General features: G+C 46.0%; 1 protein-coding gene across 2 annotated transcripts; it reads left to right on the top strand.

Annotated features, from left to right (window-relative positions):
* Positions 1–1,383: 1,383 nt before the first annotated feature.
* Positions 1,384–17,568, top strand: ercc6l2 (excision repair cross-complementation group 6-like 2). Of its 2 annotated transcripts, XM_036527859.1 has the most exons (19): positions 1,384–1,994; positions 2,170–2,585; positions 2,777–2,893; positions 3,555–3,748; positions 4,562–4,723; positions 4,989–5,196; positions 5,587–5,727; positions 6,186–6,302; positions 6,787–6,906; positions 7,988–8,059; positions 9,451–9,596; positions 9,958–10,053; positions 10,902–11,001; positions 11,323–11,475; positions 12,173–12,250; positions 12,912–13,854; positions 14,099–14,253; positions 14,775–14,956; positions 16,322–17,568. In XM_036527859.1, exons 1-19 carry the CDS (start codon positions 1,952–1,954, stop codon positions 17,205–17,207), a joined length of 4,329 nt encoding a protein of 1,442 aa, XP_036383752.1. In that variant the 5' UTR covers positions 1,384–1,951; the 3' UTR covers positions 17,208–17,568. The 2 variants fall into 2 exon arrangements, with proteins under 2 accessions (XP_036383752.1, XP_036383753.1); XM_036527860.1 differs by lacking the exons at positions 14,099–14,253; positions 16,322–17,568 and having other exon boundaries at positions 14,775–14,887.
* Positions 17,569–18,364: the final 796 nt, after the last annotated feature.

Below are 18,364 nucleotides of genomic sequence, written 5' to 3' on the forward strand. Positions count from 1 at the left end.
CAAACCCACCTTTTAGTAAGAAGGTTCTTTTCTCTTGTGTCCTTTGAGGATATCCTGGCCTACTATTCCATGACCTTCAGTGTACTCTCCACTGTCTGCTCCTTGTTTAAGGAACAGCATAAAAAATAAAATTTTTCAATTTTTCATCTTATCTTTTCCACTACTTGACACCACAGTCTCCACACTACAGTTGATGTGATAATGATCTTGGTCCTGTCTGGGCTGTTAGTGTATGTCAATATGAACCATGTGGTCAGATTACCATCAATCAGTTCAGCTGGTGTTCTGAACCAACAAGAGCCTCCTCTACAGATAATCACACATGGATCTAGCCAACAACTGGCTTGTTGAACAACAGCAATCTGTGTATTATTGTTAACATTTGCTCCACACCCAGACAGGGTGGTCCACATGAAGCCCTGATTCATTGCTAAAGAAGGCTTGGCTCCTTTGCTTGCAAGTTCACCTGAGGTGTTGCCGACCATTGTTTGACACTGGACTGCAGCAAGTTCATCTGGCTTGCAAATGATGGCTGTCTAGCCAGCTCCTCGACGCTGAACTGCTGTGGCACATATCGTTGCCACCTGGCCTTTCTCATGTGCTGGAAGAACTGACAGTGTGAATGAACGAAGATGAAGCATGATGATGTCTGAATTGTGGTGAAGCATTGTGACTCGTAATCTCCTAGATTGTAACCCACCTTTGAAGGATGCCATTTGGCTTTAAAGTTGCAAGGTTGCAACTGATGTGTGAACACCACTGCTAATGAGGATCAATAGTGTTACAAATATGTAACAATTAATGTCACACAATCAGGAAAATAATATCTAAAGTAATTTTTAAAATAATGGCCATTCAGTCAAACCTTTGCTTGGCTGACCTGGTAAAATATACCACCAAGTTCCCATTGTATTACAGTACATGTTCATGGCTTTTAAAATACCTGAAATTGCCAAATGACAATAAAACAGTGAATTAAGTTAATAATAATAATAATAATAATAATAATAATAATAATAATAATAATAATAATAATAATATTACTACCACATTTGTTACGTGCCTTTACCACGCTGAGTATTAAAACAAAGTGAAGATTCACAAAAATTAGGAGTTAGCTATATGCAGTGAGTTGGACATGAGAGAGATGAAAAAGAGTCGAGAGTGAGCGAATGTTTTGCGATTTACGAAAGGTTTCATTCAGCATAACAAAATAATGAAACAAAGGTTGTGCACGCGTGTGTTGGCCATCGCAACTGCAATTGTTCGGATTTTTGCGTTATAGAAAGTGCCTGTCGCGAATGCACAGATATGACAACATGGATAGATTTACCCATTTCACAATGCAAACAAGCTAATGTGGCTAGCGTTAGCTGACTGGAATAAAATCGCACTTTCTAAAAAGCCGGTTGCCTGCAAATTCCGGATACCTTGTTAGTTTGCTAGTTGATACATTTGGTGGTTAAACTAGCAGGATAAAGTTTGATTATAAGTAGTCTTTGCTGCAGTCAGTCACAGAGAAGTACTAGGGAAGCTATCGTTATTTAACAAGCAAATATGTTTGGCTAGCTAGCTCTTGAAGTGGATAGCTAGCTAAGCTAGGCTATTGGAACCGTAAGCCAATAATGTAACGTCAGATTGCTTTTATTTGGTGTAGCTTTAGGTGTTAGGATATGTTTGGAAACGGCACTGATCCAAAAATATTGAAACTATCTACACTAGCCCACTACAATAACTTGATGGGTTACAGATGGTTTGCGAGGTAGCAGTTTGCAGAGTTGCAATTTGCTTTGGATAACCACCGAAGTAACTTTCAAACGATAGCTGCTAGGTAGTTACACAAACCGTTTTTGCCGGACATAGAATTAACAATCAGCAAATGGCAAAAGTTAGCGGTTAGCTTGCTACCATTGACCGGTGAAGGAAGCACAGCTGTTGACGATGACCCTGGATGGCGACACTGACGGTATCTGGAGTCCGTGGTGACTTGAAAGGTAGTTGTTTTTGACGCAGCGACCTGTTTAGCTTAAATAAATATTTGAGGACACAGAGTGTTCTATGAAACACTATTGTGAATGAAGCAAATATAATAATAGCTAGATAAAGTTATTACAGTTACTTCTCTCAGATTAATGACCAAAGCTGTGGGCTCTTATGTTTTTCTTCCAGAGGGGCAGTGGCAAGTCGGGGACAGATGCCTTGCTCCACACCCAAGGGAGAAGCGGCTCTGTGAGGGCACGGTGCAGCGGTTAGCTGCCACCGGGAAAGGTGATCCCGCGGCAGTGGTGAGGTTTGCCTGCCATGACGACTGTGATGAAGAGCAAGTGGAGGACACTGTGGCGTTCTCAAAACTCCACAAGCCCGTGCCGTCTTTGGACGAGAAACCCCTTTTCCACAACCACCAGAGTCTGGCCGGTGCTTCCGTGCCATACGCGCTCTCTGGCGATGGAGAGAGCATTCCTTACACGATCAACCGGTATCTGCGGGACTATCAGCGAGAGGGTGCAAAGTTCATCTACGACAGTTACGCCCGGGGCAGAGGCTGCATTCTGGGCGATGACATGGGTCTTGGGAAAACCGTACAGGTGAAGTCGGTTGTATTGAGCTTCATCCTGCTGACGGAGACTAGCTGCATGCCTTCTTTTTGTAATGTGCATACACTTGCAGCTCTCTGTAGATCGTCGCAGATAATAGTCCTGTTCAAACCTTTCCAAGCTGAAAAGTTTTGAAAATGTTCTTTTATCGCCTCATTGTTTTTTTTGCAAAACTGCTGTAGGTCATTGCGTTCCTGGCTGCAACACTACATAAAACAGGGACATGGCAGGATGTAGAGAACAATGTGCCACATTTCCTACTGTCTCAGAAGTCCACAGAGAGGCAAAAAAGCAATAAGGTAATGTTATCAACAGAGCCATCACTAGTATGAGCGTTCAAGCACACAGCAGGCTGTTTTTGAAAAACTGAGACTTGGTTAAAATGGTTTGATTAGAATGGTCAAATATGCTTCAGTTAGCTTCTTAAAGGTGGACAGATTGATGTAGGCTTACCACAACCAACCAGACACTTTTCCTGAGTTTCACATTCAAACACTCAGAACTGGAAATACTTTTGTACCTCCACGTAGATTAACACATCACAACCAGATTGAAATGTAGAGTTCAGATTGTCAAAATCAAAATGAAAGAATTGAAATTCATTTTTACTTTTTTGTCTTTCATATCTAGCAAAATATCTCTGCCCTTCTTACTAACACACTAGCTTGATGTCATTTACTGTGGTAATGTCAGTGTGTTGATTTTGCTCACTGGCTGATTTACACATTAAACTCTCCCAAAAGTCATTCTTAACTGACATTCAACACCTATAGTATTCATAAGTGTTTGATATATCGGAAATAATGTGTCTGAAAGTATTAACACCCAGTTTTACAGGAATTTTACAATCAACTGAAAAAATCTTTGAACGTCTTATATCTATCCTTTCAAGTGTCGTGGCAAGTCAAACTTTGGGAAAAGTCTTGGAGACTCTGATATGAGCAGGAGCTGGTTTTTCAGGTGTTCCTCATTGTGGCCCCGCTCTCGGTGCTGTACAACTGGAAGGATGAGCTGGACACCTGGGGCTACTTCCGCAGCATCATCGTGCATGGCACCAGGAAGGAGGAGGAGTTTGCCCGTGTGCGGAGGGGCCGCTGCGAGGTCGCCCTGACCACCTACGAGACCCTGCGGCTCTGCCTGGACCAGTTCAACAGGTGACCCCCTTTCCTCCCCAGGCTGACTCCCATGCCAATGGAGAGCGTTATCGTCTTTTCAGTGTACTGAAAGAGAGGCTTGTGCCTTTGATCACCAGCTACAATCCTGGCAACTCTCACCAACTGTTTACACATACCAACACTGATCAAATAAGGCATATTTCTGATCATGAGTTGGTTTGACTCTTTTGGCTCATTTTAGCCCTAAAGGCTGCTCTTAGTTCAGGGCATCTACACTTGGAGCACCTGTGCAAATTGGTTCTTTGAGTCACCTATGTTAATTTGTGTGCATGCTCTTCAGGCACCCTTGCACAGAATGGCTTGCATAGCTTATGTGTTACATATTATCCATTCACACCAGGTATTTCCATTTGAGATTATTTTATATTCCAATATCATGTTGATTCCCAGATAAAATATTCATATAGGCCAGTGCTGCTTTTCTGCCCAAGAACCATGTGAAACTCCCAATTCTTTCTGTGAAAGTAATGACTCACCTGAAAGAAGTCCTTCTCTTTCACTCCTGGCCTGGGTAATAAGTAAATGTTAATGAGTTGTCATTTTGTTTATGACTCTCAGGCTGTCTGTCATGAATATGAATTTGGAATTTTGGAGTGTATTTGGAGTGTATTTCATTAAAGCAATTCAGGCAGAAGCAAGAACCTGCTCTATAGGTACACAGACACCAGTTCCCTTAGCACCACGTCCTATTCACTCTGTTTGTTTGTAACTGCAGATGTGATAATACTTGTAATTACAGGTGTGCATGTTGGGGATTTTGGTTTGATTGACTCTGGGAATTTGTACTGGCAGCATTGACTGGTCTGCAGTCATCGTGGATGAGGCGCACAAGATCAAAAACCCCAACTCGCAGATCACCCAGGCCATGAAGGGGATGAGATGCAAGGTTCGAGTGGGCCTGACAGGAACCATCCTGCAAAATAACCTTGAGGAGCTTTGGTGTGTCATGGACTGGTAGGTCATTGCAACTGATTTTTCACCAAAACGTCAGGAAGGCCACCCTACCTTTGGTCTTTGCTGTGAAAATTTTTTATTTCTCAACTTCACTTTCTTCCTAGCCATGAGAGTGTTTTGTAGTTGATCAGCTGGAATTCTTTTTGGGTCCTTCCAGAACCCTTCCAGAAAGCTGAGGAGTTCTGCTTGACAGTTTAGAGCTGTCCATGCCAGTTATTTTTTATCTTTGTAACCCCTCTTTTCAATGTCGGTTTTTTTTCCCCAGGGCCATACCCGGCTGTTTGGGCACTTCGGGTCATTTTAAGAATCAATTCGCTGACCCAATTGAACTTGGGCACAAACACAGCGGAACCAAGAGGAACCTGGCCACAGGCAGGCAGGCAGTGAAGGTGCTGGCCAGGAGGCTCTCTCGCTGGTTCCTGAGGAGGACCAAGGCTCTCATCAGCAGCCAGCTGCCCAAGAAAGATGACAGGGTGAGCACGGCAGGCATACGTCTGCCATTGGCCCCCGTAGATACCACACATTGATTTATTTTCTTACCCCTCCAAACACAGAGAGTTAATGAAAGGAGTTATTGGCTAGCTTACGTTTTGTTATGTGTGCTAGCTTGATGTTAGATTGCTTGCTAGCTAGATTCTTGACTGTATCAACCTATAGCTAAGTTTAATACTGTTTCTGTCTTCTATATCTCTGTGGTTAGCCACCCCACACTACTAACATGATCTGTGCAGATGCAGCTGTGCTACAGGCCAGGCAGTGTGAATATTAAGCAGCTCAGGAACTTTTGGTTGTTACACATGACCAATCCCAAGGCTGCTTAGTTACAGCACCATACAGATGATAGCCCCTCCCCCCTTCTCCAGGTGGTGTACTGCTCAATGACACCGTTCCAAGAGACGGTGTATCGCACCGTGCTGGACAGCGAGGACGTCAATCTGATCCTCCGCAGCGGACAACGGTGCAGCTGTTCCAGCGGACGACCCAGGAGGAAGTGCTGCTTCAAGGTTTTAAAACCTTTACAACCCCAGATCAGTCAATGTACCTTAGAACCTCAGAAGAGTCAGCATAGCTAATGACCCCAAATCAGTCAATATACCAATCAGACTTTATTACAATTTACTTAGAGAGGAATGTCCAAACATTACCAGAGTTCAGCAAATGCTTGAAACACTTTAGTGTGCATGAGAAGCAGGACAGACATGTTAAGTGTCAGGTAGGGCATTTATTCCCAAGTTTGTTGAATGCACAAAAAGTTGAAGTCTTCAAGCAGGTGTTGTCTTGAACAGCATTTATTTTACTGGTCCTCTAGAGTTGCTTGATCTGTTATGCTATGTTGTTTGGAAGAGCGCTTGCGTGCAGATAAAGTTTTGTCGACAGACTTTAACATTCTATTTTTATTTTACCTCACAGTCAGGTAAGAGATTAAAATAACACTGTGTCCTGTCCTCTGTTGTTGGGGTAGAATAATTCGAAAGGGGTGCCCGTGAGATGCCTGTATTTCAGCTATCTGACTATTCTGAGGAAGGTGTCCAACCATGTGGCCCTGCTTCAGCCCCAAGGGAGCACCAGCAAAAAGCAGGTCAGTGTGGCTGGGAGGGTGGGGTCTATGTAGGGCTGGGCGATATAGCCTTTGCGATACATCGAAGAGCTATTTTTACAGCTATTCCCGCCATGTGGCGTTAGGTTACTTCCCGTATTTTTTTCCCTTTAGTCCCTTTAGGGAGCTCCCTAAATGGGGTTCATCATTTCTCATCATTTCTCTCTTCCTTCTCTTACTGATAATTGACCTGTAACACAGCCATTACAAATCCAGTTTTAATCAGAGGTGGAAGTGAAGTCTAGATAACCTTTAACCTTTGAAGCTAATTTTTAAAGTTGAAATGGTTGTTAATTGATAGACGGATTTGTTTATCCTGTCTAAATATACTTATCATCAAATGAGGCATGTCAAATATGTTTGTTTGCATCTGCACGCGCACACCAAGCATAGATATTAATTTCTTACAATTTCATATAATTTTCTTATTCATGTATTTCATTTTTGACCCTCCCTTACTTCGCAGGAGGAATACGTGAACGACATCTGTGAAAAAGTTTTCCAGAAGTTTCCAGACTTCATGCAGAGGTGCAAGCAGGCCTCCTTTGAAGCAATGTCTGACCCCATTTACAGTGGTAAAATGAAGGTACTGATATTTGGCTTTGAAACGGACTTACTCAAAGCCCAAGGCCAAATCCACGGTGGTGATGATGCGTGAACAGCAGGATAAATCATGCCGTTGTCGTGGCAGCTGTGTGTGTTTTTTCTGATGGCAGCCATTCTCACAATCCGCCCCTCTCAGATTCCGACTCCTTCAAAAATGAGTGTCATTTTCGCCACCTTTTCACTCATTTCAGGGCCTGATTCATGCACAGTTTTTCCCTTTCTTGTCTTGGTTTAGATTTTAAGCTTGTTTTAAAACAGGAAGTTACATTTTTTAAATAATTAATTATTAAAATAATATTTTTTAAAAAATTTAATTAATTATTTCTTAAAATAATTGTGAAATAAGCCTTTTCTTCTGTGTTAATCGGGTGCGCACAGTTAGCAGGAGTGTCGGTGGTGCTGCCACGGTGGCGTGCGCAGTTCTCTCCCACGGATCAGTGCAGTTTAACCCAGCGCTGCGTCTCCAGATGTGGACACACTTCCCTGGGAAATAACAAGCGTGGTGCTTTACGGCCCACCCAGGGTCATCTGCCGCCCCCGGTGGCGGGGGGAGGGGGGATCTTGAGGGTGCCGTTATTGGCAGATGCGGCGTTTCGTGAGATCGCTCAGGAAGGGCCCCGTGCATACCCGTTTACCAGCAGCGCGCATCGTCCAGAGGGATTTTTCGGATGAGAGGTGCTCCAGTATCAATAACCACCCTGAGCGCTCGCCCCCACCCCCTCTTACTGTATGCGTATGCACGCATATACACAGAGGGCCCAGGAGACGGTCTTTCCAAAGAGCTGTAAAGTTACTGTCATTGAACACATACGTACAGCAGACCCTTACAATTGGTCAGTGTGAAATCTCAACTGTGTTGAGGGCCTGTGTTTCAGGTTCTCTTTCTCTTTGTCTAAAATACTCTCTCTCTCTTTTTTACCTCTCTTGTTCTGTCCTGTACTCTTCTCATCTCCTCTCTTTCTTTATTCCTCTCTCCATCTCTATCTCCAAATCTCTTTCCTCTATCTCGCTCTCCCTTTCTCTCTTCTCTCTCTTTCTCTCTCTCTCTCTCCTACTCTCAGGTTCTTCAGAGGCTCCTGAAGCATTTCCTGCAGCGCAAGGATAAGGTTCTGCTCTTCTCTTTGTCCACCAAGGTGAGTGTGCTGTGTGTTCCATTGTCTACTGTTGCTGACATAGACTTTTGACCTTTGACCCCTTACATTGACTTGGTGTGGAGGGGTGTGTGGTGCGCCATGCATGTTCAGTGCCTCTGTTTACTTAGATAGCTCTGTGGGCTGTTGCACATCAAACAGATGGAAAAGGAATTACCTACAAGTTTTTCCTTTTTTTTCTTCTCAATGTTTTTTTTTTTTTTGTGGAAGTTGTACATCAACAAACATGATGCATTCTTGTGTTCTCAGTGTTATGTATTGACTTAAACACAATGGCCAAAGAACAGCAGTACATGTCTCTCTTGTGTTCATTTACAGTGAATACCTGCCCTATTTAAAGACACACTGAATTTTTTTCATTATTATTTAAGTAGAGAGTTTATTACTAACCCAATGATTTTACAGGAAAATCAGCTGAAGCTTGAATTTTACAAAGCAAAATAAAATCTGAGCCGTGGCTTTTCGTTATAAAGTTTATGTAATATTGCGGTAGTATTTTCCGCCTGCATCACACCAGCTCTTCAGTGAAGCGATGCTTCTCCTACCGCTTGGCCACAGCTCCCAGGCCCCTTGTTTGATAAGTCAACAGTCTGCAGCTAAAACCACATCCAGGTGTGTGTGCTCGTACCTGCTGCGGCCATGCTGCGGAGCGCCTCCAGCTGCGTAAACAGCTCGCGGGGCGTGTAAGGCGGAAAGATTGCCTCCCTGAGTGAGCTCTGCTGCTGGGTAAATAAAGCCGGCGATGATGTCATGTCGCTGCGGCTCGGATGCAGCGCGGCTCACCGAAACCTGTTTACCACACACGCACCCGTACCAGAATTCAGCAGCGAAAGTTGCTCATTGTTACTTTGAAAGGCACTCGAGAGACGAGTCCAGTCGACTGGACTGGATTATGAACTAATGTCATAATCTGGGCTTTGTGCCGTATCGGGTCTGTGAACCAGTGGTACACAGGCAGAGTAATTCCTGGTAAAAACATGGTAACACAGTCACACAGACCGTAAGAGCTGGCAGAGGCAATCTGATAATGTCAGACATTACTGCAGGAGAGTGTTCAGTGGTTTATCCTGAGCTGGTGTGCAAGTGGTTTAATATGAGCGGGCAAGGGGTGCCATTTCAGTAACTGTTGTAGAGGGGGTCAACGGGTCATAGGTTGGAGAGATTGAGTGTAAGAGGGGGTAGTTGGGATTAATGTGACAGATTAGCATACGAGACAATGCAGCGGGTTAACGTGAGCTGGTGTGTAGCAGGCTGGAAGAGTCCTAATGTGAGTTGGTGTGAAAGGTTGTGGTCAGGGAGGGTTTGGTATCTTAATGAGAGCAGAAAGATTAAAGGTGAGAGTCTGACATGGGTTATCATGTTTTCTCCCTCAGCTTCTGGACGTCCTGGAGAGCTACTGCATGGCGGAGGGGGTGGAGTACCGGAGGCTGGATGGGAACACTAAATCCAGAGACCGAGTGAAGATCGTCAAAGAGTTCAACAGCTCGCAGGACATCAACGTCTGCCTAGTCTCCACAGTGTAAGAACGCAAAGCAGATGATTAAAAAATCAGCAGTACACTCAAAACAAGACCATGTTTAGTAGCAGGAGCAATCAGCATGATGTGTGTGAACAAAAATGCTGTCCTCAGCTAGTATTCAAAGGAAACAAGACAAGCATAAAGAGGTGATGTGATGCCAACTTACTGTTCAATTATGACATCACTTAATCCCTCAGTTAAGGCGGTTTAACAGTGCCTATCTAAGACGTACATGTCCCTCTACTCAGTATTAGAGCCCACTGTATGAGATAAACATAACATAAAAAGATGTTGTTTCTGAAGCATGAACTGCCACAGTAGCATTAGCAATTGGCTTGTTCTTTCCCTCTTTTTGCTGCAGGGCCGGTGGGCTCGGTCTGAATTTTGTTGGGGCAAATGTTGTGGTGCTCTTCGACCCAACATGGAACCCGGCCAATGACCTGCAGGCCATCGACAGGTGAGTACTGAGTGAAGACCCCGCCCTCCTCACACTCTGGATTTTGGGAGCCGCCCGGTCGCGGCCCTCATCTCAACCTTGCTGGACCGTGATTGGGTCTTTGCTCAGGGTATGAAGGTCTGCTTGGTTTTGGTCAATATATAGAAAATCTGGTGTTTTTCATGGGACGCTGAAGTCCAGGGGTCTGTGCGGTGATCTCTCCCTGCTCTCTCCTGTTGTGAGGACATACTTAGCTTTTATTGCTGTCTAACCTCTTGTGTATACTCTGTTATTGTAGCATTAAATAGCCCCTCCATATGTTTGTTTCCTCTCTGCATTTACAGTATATTAACCCTCTGCTGCTGTCTTTCTAAGCTTGCAGTGGACCTAGATATACTTCCCTCTGTATCCACCTTCTGTGTTCACTGTCCAGCATTCACAGGTCTTCCTGTTAAATTAGCTGAGTCTGTAAAACTCTTTGTAGTAGGATCGCTGTGAAGTGGTAATTGTGCTCACTGTGTAGGTACACTGTAGCAGCGTCTGTCCTCTGTACTATTGTTTGTACCCATGTAGGTCTGTATATTTTTTTCTCAGATGTATTTTAGAGTATATACACCGAAACATTGCTCAATAGTAGACTCTGAGGAAGACGTCATGTGATGCTCAAACACTCTATTTGAAATGCAAAATTATCTCTACACATGTGCTGCTTTTTAGAGAGGGAATAGTCAGTGCTGATGTGCGTTAAGATTATAATCCACTGGTCTTTTTTTAAAGTGCTCCCAGACCTCTTGTGATTGGCCAGTCGGTTCAGGGAGTGATTGGTTGGTAAGTCGGTGATCTGATCTTTCGTCCATCTCTGTGTGCAGGGCGTACCGCATTGGTCAGTGCAGAGATGTAACGGTCTTGAGATTGATCTCTCTGGGCAGCGTCGAGGAGGTGATTTACCTGCGACAGGTCTACAAACAGGTATGTGTTGAGTTTTAGGATTATGTTATGCTTCTCTGTTGAGTGTTGCTTAGGTATCATGTGTATGGACGTTTTCTCACATTCACAGTAGTACTCTGAACCCTTCAGTTATGATCCAGGAAGTCATTCTGATGAAACCCCTACCTGTATGCTGACATCAGACTTTCCTTTTGGTTTCTCACCTGTGAGGGAGAGAGGATGACTGAGGGGGAGGATTGGGATATGGTTCACTATCCAGCTCTGCTTTCAGTGTTACTCCCTTTGTCTTAAAGGATGAAAGACTCTTGTGTTGTTTTTGTATTCTTATGTTTTGCTCTAAAGCAACTGCAGAGCTCAGTGGTTGGGAATGAGCACGCCAGACGGTACTTTGAGGCCGTGCAGGGAACAGACAACCACAAGGGGGAGCTGTTTGGCATCCGCAACCTCTTCCGGCTGCAAACCGAAGGCACCTGTCTCACCAGGCAAATCCTGGAGGTAAAGACCCAACAAAGCCCAATATCCAAATAAAAAAACAAAATCATCAGGCTCAGACAGTACTGAAATGCTGCTCTGTTCTCACCATCTGCAAGTGATATTTGGCAGTTCACTTAATGTTTTAAGTGCTGGAACAGAACCTTAGACAACAGAAATTTGATATTGTATTACGAATATGACACATCGAATTGGCCCTCGATCAGAGTGCTCACCAGAAAACATTCACTATATAAGAACAACACTTTTTTTTTAAGGCCCTTAAAGATAAAATGTGTTTGTAGCACAGGCAGACGCCTTTCTCTCACTAGCAAGCAGCCACAGAGTAGAGGCCCTATTTGTCTGGTAGTTTGCGGTTGCCGTACCAGGACATGGACAGTGGTTACTGCTCCAGTAAAAGGGCTTAGCGTAGCGGTGCTGGCCCACCCATTTGCCTGGACCTTTTCCCAGTAACATCCCGTCCACTTCATCTGTCCCCATCTGTTCTACACACAAACATCTTCACTCAGGCGTGCCAGGCTCGCAGTTTCTCACGTTATCCCAAATTTAGGTTAAACTACATTTTTAGTGGAAGAAAGTCGGGTGAAGCACCTCGCTTGCCCACCTTGGAGTCAGACCCGCTGCCTGCTTTCCTCAGCGCTGCCCATGTGACCCTTTGTTTCTGTGTGTGCGTGTTTGTGTGTGTGTGTGTGTGTTGCAGAGGGAGGGCCGCGTCGAGGCGGGGGTGCTCACGGCCAGCACGTGCGCACACGCGGGGGATGACAAGACTCGGGAGGGCGTGAGTAACTCCGCTTTCTCAGGGACCCGTGACGGGACGGCCCCTCTTTCCCATCATCCCCCTCTCTTTTTCCCATCCCCAAGCCCTTCCCATCATCCTCTCTGTCTCTCACAGGCCTCCATTCCCATGTGAAAGGCAGAATCCCTTGCAGGCTCCACACTCCCCCCCACCCCCACCCCCCCACTTTCTCGCATGACATAAGCTTCCAACACATGGCCGTAATTAGCCCCCCGCGCTCCGCTCTGACCGCAAGGAAGCATTGCTACGTTTATGTGCTTAGCAGACGCCCTTATTAAGGCGGCCTCGCTGGGTATATACTGCACATTACCCATTTATACAGCAGGGTACTTACTGAAGCAATTCAGGTTAAGTACCTTGCTTAAGGCTACAACGGCAGTGTTTCCTATCTGTAAATATCTGGTCAGAAGTCCATTTCTCTGACTGCTATTTTATACCCAATACCCCAAAACACACCTCGTTATGATAGTATTGGTGGCTATAGACTGTTTTGTTGATGTGCAGAAAGCGGCTAAAGTCACTCACCTGTGATTGAATGCGTTTCTGCGCTGCTCATTAGCGGCTGGATGTTGCAGTGTGTAAGGGGAGCCTTTCATTAAAAGGGTTTGCGGTTTCACTCACTGTTGCTTTTTTTGGGTTCCAGACACCTGAAGAGCGTTCGGGAAGAGAGCCCACCGGGTCGGGCGTCCTGGACTTCAGCAGCACCAGCGAGGATGATGATGGAGAGGAGTGGGGGGGCGGGAGGAAGAAAAAGCGCGTGTTGGAGGGGCAGGACGAGCTGAGGCCCGGTGGCGCCCCCCCAGGCGGGCGCAGTCTGCTACATCACGGGTTCTCCAGACTCCTCCAGGCGGGCAGGGCAGACCCGGCAGGGGGCAGTGGCAGCGAGGGGGGGTCCGGGGGGGAGAGCTGCTGGGACTCGGATGATGGGAAGGGGGAGAGCACCACCGCCCACAGACCACCCCCCACGGACCCTGAAGCTACAGCAGGCAGGGGGCCTCCTGCCCCCTGTCAGAAGCAAGGCTGGACCATTTCGAGCAACTCTGAGGGGGAGGTGACTGGGCGAGACCAAGCCAAGCGTGACATTTCCAGGGAGATGCCACGCTCCTTATCTGAGGAGAGCGATGACATCGATGGTGGCCATCAGGTAGGGCATGGGAAATGGAGAGCGAGGAGGAAGAGGAGAGATCACAGGGGCGTGGCCGCACAAAGAGCAGAGTACGACACCGACGAGTCAGGTGACATCGAGGTTCAGAAACCTGTCCGTCCAAAACACGTAACGTACGCACCAGAATCCACCAACGGGACGAAGGGAGCGAGTGGACGCACCCAGGGCTCAGGCAGAAATGGCAGGAAATCACCCAACATTGAGAGCTTCACGTCCTCGGAAGATGACCTTCCTGCCAAAAAACTGAAAGCCAGCAGGGACCGCAGCACAGGGTCAGTGTACCCAGTGCCTGCTGGGGACAGTGGTGACACTACGCCGGTCAAGTTCACATCTGTAAAGAAGAGGAGCCTCAAACAACCATCTAATGAAAAGGGCCCACCTGTGGAAGACGTGACTGTTGGAACCATTGACAGATTATTAGGTACGTTTTTAATTTTTTGTGGAGAAAAGGGCTAGAGTAAGCACCATGTAAGAAAAGAGAGATAGGAACCTGTGCAAGTGGGATTTAGCTAAGTAAATTCCGTTGCCGCTCACAGCAAATCTCTGCGTCTTGCTGGTAACCCAGAGCTCCAGCAGTCCTGGTGAAGACTGCCAGGACAGTTGGTAAAGAATGACATAGCAATGTTTAAGGTGTATACTGAGGAGAATCTGCTGTTGTTTCTTAGATGGAGTGCAGGAGGTGGCGTACATGCACTCGAACCAGCGTGTTGTGGGTTCGAGCAAGGCGGAAGACCGAATCAGTCGTGCCGCCCTGCATGATGTGTTTGAACGCAGGAAGTACTCACAGCTCCCAGCCAATCAGATCTTGGACAGTACAGAGGTAACATACTACCAACCAGTCAGCTGCTGGGCAGTATGAGTTAAACTGTCATCAGCCAAGCAGCTGCTGAATAGCATAAAGGCAAAACTGCCACTGGCCAATCGGCTGCTTGATTGTGTAGAGGTCAAGCTTAAAAACAGCTGAAGAATACATATAAAAATTGTCACTGTCATATCTCAGACGACACCTTTGATACTAGACCAGTAGTCTAGTATTAACAAGCTGTGTTGTGCATCAAATTGTGTTACGTTAGGGGAGTGGTTTTTATAGTTCAGCAGCTTGGTGGTGGTGGTGTTATGTGGCATGCTCAAGACAATGTACACCCTGGCTGGGGAGGAGATGAGGAAGAAAAGGCTTTTTTTATCAAAATGTCTTTTGTATGGATCATGATGTAATGCAGAAGAAACACTTCTTGGTTACAAAGAGGATGTGTGTCCACATGTATGCCTTTGTGTGCCTAATGTGTGTGTGTGTGTGTGTGTGTGTGTGTGTGTGTGTGTGTGTGTGTGTGCGCATTGCAGCTTTTAACTGGACACGCTCCGCAGTTCCCTCGCCCTTCTGAGCAGAAGATGAAAAGGGGGTCTACTGAAGGGGTCGGCTACGGCCCACGTTTGGAACACCCAGTCACCCACACCCTTCGTGCAACCCGCCACTCCCGCAACGCAACTGTGATCATGGGGGAGACGCCCAGCGCCATCCGCAGGTGAGCTGCAGAGCAGGGCGTGGCACCTCACCTGAGCGCATTCACAGTGAGCCTGCATGATGACAGCTCTGCTCTGGTTCTTAGGTCCTCTGCTTCCAGCAAAAGCCACGGGCTTAACAGGAATAATGTACCTCAGGGGCGGTCTAGAAATAGTTCTAAGTTTCCTAAGTGCACACAAGTAAATTGGACAGCTTTCAGACTGGATAACCCTCGTCATATGTTCACTTTCTGGGTAATGGTAGGAAGACCCTAACTCTACAGCTCCAGACAGAGTTATGGAAATACACCCTCCACTGACATTCAACGCTGTGTCAAGCAGATTTTCTTTGCATTTTTACGCAGGGCTATAAACAGCACTTTGAGTAATAAAAACAGATAGCAGCTGCTGAACCTGTCCTGTAATTACAGTGGTGGAAAATAAAATGGAAACAGCCCCGTTTGGAAATTCCCAGTAGAGCAAGATGCCACCTCCAGGGTACAGCGCCCCCGCCTGGCCCCATGGGGGAAGGACCACCCCAGAGCAACGACTCCACCCCCCCACCCCCCCTTAATTACAGCCAAAAATGCCCATCTCTGCACAGGCCTCGCAAGCGCCGACCGCAGAGCTGCTAAAGAGCTCTGGGACGTGACTCCACGTCCCAGAACGCCAGCGACGGGGATCTCCAACCACACAACCCTCTCCCTTTCCCCAGAGCTCCATTACACCGTGCCTGCGGCGTTACTGAGGGGAAAAAAGGAATAACAGAACATTTATTTATGTAACTTTCCCTCCTGTTAAGTCAAGTTTACTGTTGGATGATTTAAATTTGGGCACAAGGCATTTTTATTGCCAGTGCTTATTTTTTTTTCTCCTCTTACAAAAACCACTAATGGTAGCAACACCTTATGCATTAAGTAAGAACACGAACGTCTTTGAAGTTGCCTTTTTTGTTGTTTGAATAGCATTACTTACATTTTATTTCATACTGACTAATGATTTTATCTGAGGTTAGGCTTTAGTTCAAGTTTAAAAAGCACAGAGGATCATTCACTGAACACTTCTATTGACCTACACCTTTCTCTGACTTGTGCACTTAATCCACACGTATATATGTATCCATGCATACATAGCGTATATGTGATAACGTCAAATGTGGTATTACGCTTTTTTAAAAATGAGGATTAGGAATGGATTTATCAAGATGTAACCAGCAGTAGGGGGCTGATTGGTATATCCTAACACACACTTTCTTTCACGGAAGAGAACCCTCAGTACCTTGTAATAAATTCGATTGCTAGTCACTATGGCAGGGGCAGAGCCTCAAAATGTTGTTTCCTATCTACCTGAGCTTTAACCCCTCTCATTCATGGGTCCCTGTCCTGCAGGAAGCAGCTGGAGGACATGGCATCCTTCTTCAAGGCCACGTCGGTTAGAGACTTCGCTGAGGACATACTCAGGATGACGTCAGCGTCACGCCTGGCCCAGCTGCGAGAGTTCTACCGCAGCCAGAACGCGGAGCTCAGGGAGATTCTGCACAAGATGCTTCCAGAACCAGCGGCACCACAACCTGGCTCAGCAAACCCACGCGGGCAAAAGCCTGCTTCTAAAAGGTGCCCCCCAATGACCAGGTCTGACCAGAGTCCTGGTCCCTCAGAGCCTACTGAAGTGAAGGGCTGGACAGGGAGAAAGAGGCTGGGCTTTACATCTCACCGTCCCCGGAGCCCCAAAGACTGGGCAGAGCTGGATGACATCATAGGCCCTGAGCCTGATGTTGCTCCTGGACCCTCTGCCAAATCAGACTGGAGAGAATGCACAGCCCCACCAGAGTCCACCACTGACAGAGGCGCTCCACAGGGATTGGCTGCCGGTGGAGAGACACGGATGGAGGGGGATTCCACAAAATCCACACCCTTCAGCAGAGTCCTCAGTGAGGAGGGACGCACCCCTAAATCAGACCTCCTTACCGACCTTATAGGGGATACATCCATCCTGGACGACCTCTTCAAACCCAGGACCAGGTGCGTGGATGCCAGGGGCCCGCCCCCAGCATCTGCCTCAGTGCACATTGAGAGGGCTAGGAGAAGCAGCAGCAAAGACTTCTGGGATATTCTCAATGAGGGGGACGAGGAGAGCATCAACAAGCTGACAGATTTGTCTCGGGTTGAGATGATGTGCAGGAGCTCAGGGGTAGAGGAGAAGGCCAAAAACCACAATGCAAGAAACAGCAGTCAGCTCTGGAAACGGAATGAAAAATTCCTATGGAAGAAATAGGTGACGATGCAGGAGTGAGGCCTGGCAGACCCGAGAAAGCGTGGAGCCCTCAAGTGCTGCTGTGATTGGCTGTAGGGCACAAAGTCTGCTGAATGGTACAAATAAGTCCAGACAATTCAGTAACTGACAGCCCATGGTACTGTAGATCCACTGTGTGGTGAACAAAGCGTCATTCTCTCATAACACAAAATATAAGCCAGCCCCCACCAAATTCAGTAATATGTTCCTCCCAATATGTTCTCATGCATTATGGAGCAGTGTGCTACTATTTTATACAGCCAGAAACAGAATGTGATCATTTGTTGTTGTAGGGATATTTTCAGTAGCATGTATATTTATGATAATTATTTCCACTGAAACCGATGAGCCAAAACACTCAAATGTTTACATTAGTTTATTATTGCTATATATTGCAGCTGAATGTTTTTAAAAGGTTTTTGTAAATATTCTATTTTATTCATCTTGAATTTATTGCATTTTTATTATGTTCTGGATAGTGAACCATCTATTAAGTTTTTATTAGTTTATTTCCTGAGGTAATTAACTTGAATGATTAGCTTCCTAGAGGTTTGATTTCTCAGTTGGCTAATGGATGTTATGGAATGTTAACATTAATGATAGGCAAATCCGTGTTAACTTGCTTTTAACAGACTCCTAAAACAGAGCTAGCGTGCTGGACTTTTTTTGCGATTCTGTTTGTTTAAAGGCATAATCAGGAGCTCCGCAGAACAGAACGGCATTTTGGGAGCCATCGTGTTTCCAGTGTGTATTCTGGCTTTGGCCCGGGGAAGTCGTTGATTTTTTTTAAGCGGTTATTTTTGCTTTCTGCTGGTTTATTGGAAAATGACTTTGGATAAATGTTGCGCGGTCCTCTCCTGTGTGGTGGCTGTGTATGGATTGGCATGTTTTCCTGTTCTTCCTCAAGTCCATGTTTTAAGAAGTGATGCGAAGCTAAGGTTTCATGGACCCCAATGTGGGTGGAGTTAATGTGCACTATCCAGAGAATGAACTGTTTGAACCAATCGTAGAGGTTGAGAACAGAGGCTTTTGATCAGTTCAGAAAGGTCAGTGATTGACAGCATGTCTTAGCCCCGCTCATTATGGAAGCATGAAGCCTCACCCTCTCATGTTTACAGGGTTATTGCTGGTCAAGTTCA

The sequence above is a fragment of the Megalops cyprinoides genome, chromosome 4, assembly GCF_013368585.1.
Source record: "Megalops cyprinoides isolate fMegCyp1 chromosome 4, fMegCyp1.pri, whole genome shotgun sequence".
In the NCBI taxonomy this organism is placed as follows: Eukaryota; Metazoa; Chordata; class Actinopteri; order Elopiformes; family Megalopidae; genus Megalops; species Megalops cyprinoides.

What these genes read in the sequence shown, in the direction of transcription:
- ercc6l2 (XM_036527859.1), top strand. Translation starts at nt 1,952, where the DNA reads ATGGCGACACTGACGGTATCTGGAGTCCGTGGTGACTTGAAAG. An exon ending in TCACCAGGCAAATCCTGGAG is followed by an intron (nt 11,476 to 12,172) that starts GTAAAGACCCAA and finishes TGTGTGTTGCAG; the next exon opens with AGGGAGGGCCGCGTCGAGGC. An exon ending in AGATCTTGGACAGTACAGAG is followed by an intron (nt 14,254 to 14,774) that starts GTAACATACTAC and finishes TGCGCATTGCAG; the next exon opens with CTTTTAACTGGACACGCTCC.